Consider the following 6,000-nt stretch of genomic DNA (forward strand, 5'->3'; position numbering starts at 1 on the left):
CTTCTGCGGGGCCTGGGCCGTGGCTGCGTGCACCCGCGCAGTCCCTCTGCCGCCCTGGGGAGCATGGAGGATGCGGGTAAATGGGCACCTGCGTATCTGGGCTCTTGGGCGCATCTTGCTCCTTCCAGAAGCATATGAGGGGGTGAAGAAGGAGAAAGGCTCCCTCGCCCGCTGATCCGGTGTGTGGGGCGCGCTCCGAGGCGCGGGCACTTACTTCTCGTAGTCATACTTGCAGTAGAGCTTCTTGTCCCGGTAGAAGCAGGTGGTCTCCAGGGGCTCTTTGCAGGAGGTACACTGCACGCACTGCTCATGCCAGAAGCTGTCGTTGAGCCGCAGCAGAAACCTGTCCGAGATGACCCGTTGACAGCCCTCGCAGACAGACTTGGGGCTCACCGCTCTGCCTACAGCAGCAACAGACGTCCGCCCGTGAGCCGAGCCGGCCCAGCATCCCGGCCAAAGCCGGCCCGGACCAGCTACGGATCACTCCACACCCACGGATTTACCCCCGCGTCCTCCCACCCTGGGAAGCCCCCCGCAAAACATCCAAGCTTAGATTTGGAGAGCAGAGCAAAATCAAACCAAATGGCATTTCTAATAAACAGGGACTATGTGGGAAGGTTTCAGTTCTACCAGGGGAGGGGGCAGAAATCAATAATAAGTGGCCTTTAATTATCAAACCTACCCTGGTATGCGCGCAAACGTGCGCACATCCTGTAAAATCGGCCTGCAAATAAATTTGTGCTCCCAGGTTTATCACATAATCACTAAATCACTCACTATGCTTGTCTCTATTGTCTATTATTAAAACTGTGAGTGTGTAAAAAGGATTTTCTACTTTGTTGTTTGGTTTTGTCTTTTGCTAAAACGCAATTCTGCTCTATTTTTTGAAGGAAAACTTTACATTTTCTTTGCTTCCTAAAAAGTCCTGTGCGTGCAGAAAAATACCGTTCTCGCCCTAAGCAAACTAAGTATTGTTCAAACCAATGAACCCCAAACTGCTGGCTGGAGCGCAAATTACAGATGGGTTTTTTTCATAATTAAGAAGCATCAAAATGGAGGGAAGAAAGAAAAAAAAAAAAACAGGGAAGAAGCAGGATTCGGAGACGCCGCGGAGTGTCCGGCCAGGATTCCGGGAATCAGGCGAGCTCAGCAGCCACGCGTTGAGGGCGAAAACGCACCCAAAGCGACTCAGCGCGAAAGGGACTCCTCTCTGTCCCAACCCTTGCACTTGTGTCACTTTTGTCCTTTTAGTTTGCGGGTGCGGGGGGGCGGCTTTTTTTTTTTTTTTGAGGGTAGTGGGATGCTCAGCCACCTTTGTCGCTATGTCGGCACGTTTCACAGCTATTTAAAGAAGGCCTATTCCCCCGGGTAACAATACCTTTGCGCGTGGTGTCCCAAAGGGCCTGACCCTTCCCAGTTTCCCTGCTACTCGGTCGCCTTCCCCTCAGGAGACGCAGCCACCGACTCAGGAGCGGGGCCGGTCCCCTTGGCGCTCAGGCAGGGAGGTCTAGAAGTAGCGAGATCTTTAAAATATTCCCTATTCTTTCTGCCCTGTCTCGGCGTCTAGGGCCACGAGCCGGGCGCAGAGAGCGGACGTGGGCCGGGCAGGTAGTACCGGGCGATCCGCGACGCCCGCTGAACGCAAGAAGTTCGAGCGCGCCCTGCGCCAGGTCTGGGCCAGCTCTGACGCCCTGGATCTTCCGAGGCTGTACGGAGTCGGTATGTTTCCGAAAGGGCGGTTGAAAAAGGGGAACGCGGTGCACGCGATTTCGTTTCATCTGGGGAGTTGAGGGGGGGATTCCTCCCTCAGTCTGGTTTCTCTAGCCGAACAGCCTCATCCTCCGCCTCCACCCCGCTCTAGCGGTTCCGAGTTAGGGAAAGAGGCAAGAGGTTTAACTGACAAAACGAAAACCCCTCCCGCTAAAAAATTTTAAAACACCCATTCACCAAACTTGAAAAGCATCGAGGGCGGGGTGCGGGGTGGAGGGTGGGAATCCCTGGCCTCAGCTCGGTTAGACCCGCGTGTGGGTCGAAGCCCTGGGTTCGCCGCTCCTCCGTGGTCGCTGCAAAGAGATTGGGGAGACCCGGGAGGGAGGGCGACACGCCGGACCCGAGATCCGGCTCCAGTTAATTAAAGCCGAGGCAAAGGCCCTGCCGCGCGGGCTAATCCCCGCGCTGCGCTGCCCACCGGCCCGGAAAAGCCTCTCCGCGGTGCTTGAGGCTGAGATTGGGGCTGGAGTTGGTGGAGGCGAGATGCCGCCTCGAACTTGGGTGCTCCGTGACTGGGGTTTGTGTGCTCGTCCTTAAGCCTCAGAGAAGACGGCGGCATTTATGAGACGTCGATCAGCTCTGTGATTAAAAATCCAGTCCTGGGTATTTTTAATCATTTGCCATTCAAACGCCTGCAAGCAATCTCGCCCGCCCCTCGCGGCTCTGGGGAGTTCGGTGCCCGATGCGTGAGGCCTGGGGTGGCTTGTCGGTTAAGGGTAGGAAGGACCCACAGAGACTGACGGCTAGACAGGGAGTGGGCTCAACTGAGTGCATGAAGCGGGCCGCTAGCTCCCCTATTGCCGACCGGGTCCAAGCAAGCTGGGCTCCAGAGCTGGGGCCTGGCGGAAAGACGGTGCGCCCAGGCGCATGGCCTGAGTACTCACCCAGCAGCGAGGAGAAGGAGGCCGACGTCTCAATGGCGCTTTGGAAGTTCTCCTCCATCTTCAGGCCGTCCAGCATGTTCGGGCCGGGCCGGGAGGACCTGTAGAGGAGAGGAGACGACGCTTTAGGCGTCTGTGCCCTCTGGGACGCGGCGCCCGTAGCCGCCGCACTCTTGGGAAAAGACGGAGGGAGTGTCCAGGGTGACCAGAATGAGCTGGGAGGGTAGAGTCCAGCCAAGAGAAATGTGGGGTGGGAGGAGAGAAACGAGTCACAGCGAACTGCTCTGACTGATCTGATTTCACTCGAAGTCAACGCGTTAAGTACTTAGGCCTCCGCCCCCCAACTGCGTTTCTCCTTCCCCTGCCCCCCAACCCCCTCCACCCGGTCCCCAGCCCAGGTTTCCCATCCCGAGTCCGACTCCGCCCCAACCTATACTAGTGGGGGCCCTAGGGACGCCTCTGCGGGAACCCAACTACTGGGGTAAGATGGAGATTAAAAAGAGTGGGTGTTTTCCCTCGCGGGGCCCGGCCCAGGCACGCGGAACTACGAGGTCTATAGCCCGCGCCCAGACCGGCCGCGTTGCGTCCCTCACCTGCCCCGACCGAGGAGGGGCAGAGTAAGCGACCCGGAGAGCGTCCCGCCAGCTCCCGGACTCAGGGCACTGGCATCTGCTGGGGGCGCGCAGGAGCGGGCGTGCTGGGCGCGCGGGGAGGTCCTCCCGCCGGTCGGCCGGTGCCGGGAATGTCTGCAGGAGCAAAGAAGTCGCCTCGGGGAGGAGCCGCGGCTGGCCCTGCTCACTCTTGGATGCATTTCAAATCAACTTTCAGAAACACGCCCGCCCGAGCTGGAGCCTAGGAGCAGGCAGCCTTCCTTACCTGATGGGTGAGCTCGCTCCCGGTGGCAGGAGCCGAATGAAGTTGCCGAGCGCCGCGGGAAGCTTCGGCCGGGGGAGGCGTAGGCCCTCGAGGCTGCAGCCAGAGCGGCCGCCCCCGGCTCCGGCGCGCCCGGGAGGGAGCCGGAGCGAGCGCCGGCCCCTGGCTCCGCTCCTCGGCGCGCCCGGGCCGGGCCGGGACGTGGCCGCGGGCGGCCGGCCTTCTCGGGACGTCCTGCCCGCCCGCGTCGCTCCTCGGGAGGAGGGGAGGGCCCGATGCTTCTCCCAGGCTAGAGGGAAGGCGGAGGCCCACGGTCCTGGGTGCGAGTCGGGCCCTGCTTGGCTGGGGCGGATCCGGTCGCTTCTGACAGGGGCCGCGGCGCTGCGTGCGCGGCGGAGGGAAGGGGGTGGGGTGCGCAGGGAGGGGGCTGGGAGCGCGTCCCGTGGAGGGCCCGTGGTGCTCGCTTCCCAGCCTGGCTGAGCAGCCCAACCTCGCGGCCACCGCCGGGTGCGCCCCTCGGCCGCTGCAACCTCCCGGGCACGCAAAGTTTCCTCCCCTCCACGTGTAATCCCTACCTCCGGGAGCGCTGGCCCCAGTGCCGCCCGCGGCCCCGAGCCCCCGCTGCGCCTTCGCAGAGATCTCCACGCCACCTGGACCGCGGCGCCGGCACGCTGGTTCCCTGGCCGCTCTCCAACCACTGCGAGTGATAAAAGCACCGCAAACCTCACCCGGGCAGCCGGAAAGGCCAAGAAGCTATTTGCCGCGCGTGGCTGCGGGACCCTGCAGCTCCGAGCTACTCAAACCCCTTCTTGGTCACCCAGGGCTCCCGCAAGTTCCCAACTTCCGTTGGCCTCAAAACCCCGTTCACCGTTTCACTTTGAAAGCCGTTCGAACACAGATGCAGATGCCGAGGATCCAAGGCCAGAGCTTGAATCAGGCTCCTGGTAGCGACTAGGTGGGATCTGACCCCCAGGAGGTGAGCTCGGAATAACACTGCGCTGGAAGTCAGCTAAGGGGACATTCTAAGGGGAGCAAAGTATCTGGGGGGAAATGTTAACTCACTACACCTCCTAACCCTAGCCTCCAGTGATAGAGCATTCGCCCCTGCAGGAGCAGAAACTGGGTCTCCTGTGTATCCCAGGAGGTTACGACTGTCCTGGGCTTCAAGTGGAGGCTCAATAAAAAAAATCATGACACTGGCTAACGTTTATGGAACATTTATTTTGCTCCAGGCTTGGTTACATAGTTAACTCATTTAATCTTTACAGCAACCCTATGAGGTGGAGACATTATCCCAATATTACAGGTGAGGCAAACAGAGCACAGAGGGCACCTGAATACTACGGGGAGTTTCAGTTCTCTGGGGTTCTCTGGGGGCCCCTCAGTTCCTGAACCGAACAGAAGTGAATTGGAATTCCCACGCACTTTGGCAAGGTGAACCTGAGCAGAGGACATGCCACAGAGCAAGCGTTTTCTATTACCTGCTCCAAGGACAGGACCACTTGCTTATTTTTAAAGAAAAAGTACTGGCAGCACTTGCTGCAATGTGCTTAGGGGCAGTGACCCCATTTTCAGTACTTTATGCCAGCAAGCACAAGCCAAACACTGAATATCACTTCAGAGAAACAAGGGAAAAGGGCAAAGAGTTTAATGCTTTACATTTGAACGCTGCTTTATACTGTTCAGGCTACTTTCACGTACATGGTTTTGCTTGATCTTTACAATAAACCCGTGAGGTAGGCAGAACAAATAGTTTTATCCATTGTTTCAGATGATTTTGGGGGGCTTAGCAGGGCTGCGAGATTTCTCTGATGTTGACCAGATGGCTAGTGGCATGTCCCCTGACACCTGTCCTTTGTCCTTTCTGCCACCCCAGATAGAGCAGGGTGTGAAGAAAATGTATATGAATGACAAGTATTCTTAAGAGAATACATAAAATAGAAGTTAGGCAAGAAAAAAAGAGTTAGGCAAATACAATCATAAAGATTTTTTAAATGTCCAGCGGAGTTTTGGTTTCACTGAAGGTCTTGAATTTATGAAATATGTTAACTAGTAGTGAGAATGTTTCTTTTAGAGAATATCCTGAAAGTGGGTAGATTCTCATTGGATCTGGGACCCAACTTTTTCCAGTGGTCCTTGCATCTGGAAGGCAGCCTGACTAGTGTAGATTACACAAGGGTTTTGGTAGGAATGTCTTTCCCCAGCTGGCCCTTGGGCACCTCCAGGACAGAGTTGTATCTCATGATACATTATAAGTCGTAGGGTCCTCGGTGCAGAGCTAGGCACATATATGTGATCAACAAGTACCCTTTACTTAACTGATGGATGAGGGATGCACTCACTGGGGGGGAGGGGGGAAGCACTGCAGTAAAGGTGAAAACACAGTGTGTCAGGAATCAAAAGACCTCGGTTTCATTCCCATCTCTGCCACTGGGTCAGTCAGGCCATCCGTTCACCTCTCTGGGCAGCAATACTT

The 6,000-nt window shown here is 57.2% G+C and overlaps 1 protein-coding gene across 1 annotated transcript in view; it reads right to left on the reverse strand.

Moving 5' to 3' along the window:
• The window catches only part of LMX1A (LIM homeobox transcription factor 1 alpha), a gene marked incomplete at its 3' end in the record, with an annotated part of 150,717 nt that extends 146,917 nt beyond the window's left edge, over positions 1-3,800 (reverse strand). Inside the window, exons 1-3 of the mRNA XM_079922509.1 lie at positions 3,528-3,800; positions 2,651-2,752; positions 215-397 (exon numbers count right to left, since the gene is read on the reverse strand). Coding sequence (XP_079778635.1) covers positions 215-397; positions 2,651-2,730 — 263 coding nt within the window. The 5' untranslated portion in view covers positions 2,731-2,752; positions 3,528-3,800. The remainder of the gene's footprint in view (positions 1-214; positions 398-2,650; positions 2,753-3,527) is intronic.
• Between the last annotated feature and the right edge of the window lie 2,200 nt (positions 3,801-6,000).

The sequence above is a fragment of the Stenella coeruleoalba genome, assembly GCF_951394435.1.
Source record: "Stenella coeruleoalba genome assembly, chromosome: 1".
NCBI lineage: Eukaryota > Metazoa > Chordata > Mammalia > Artiodactyla > Delphinidae > Stenella > Stenella coeruleoalba.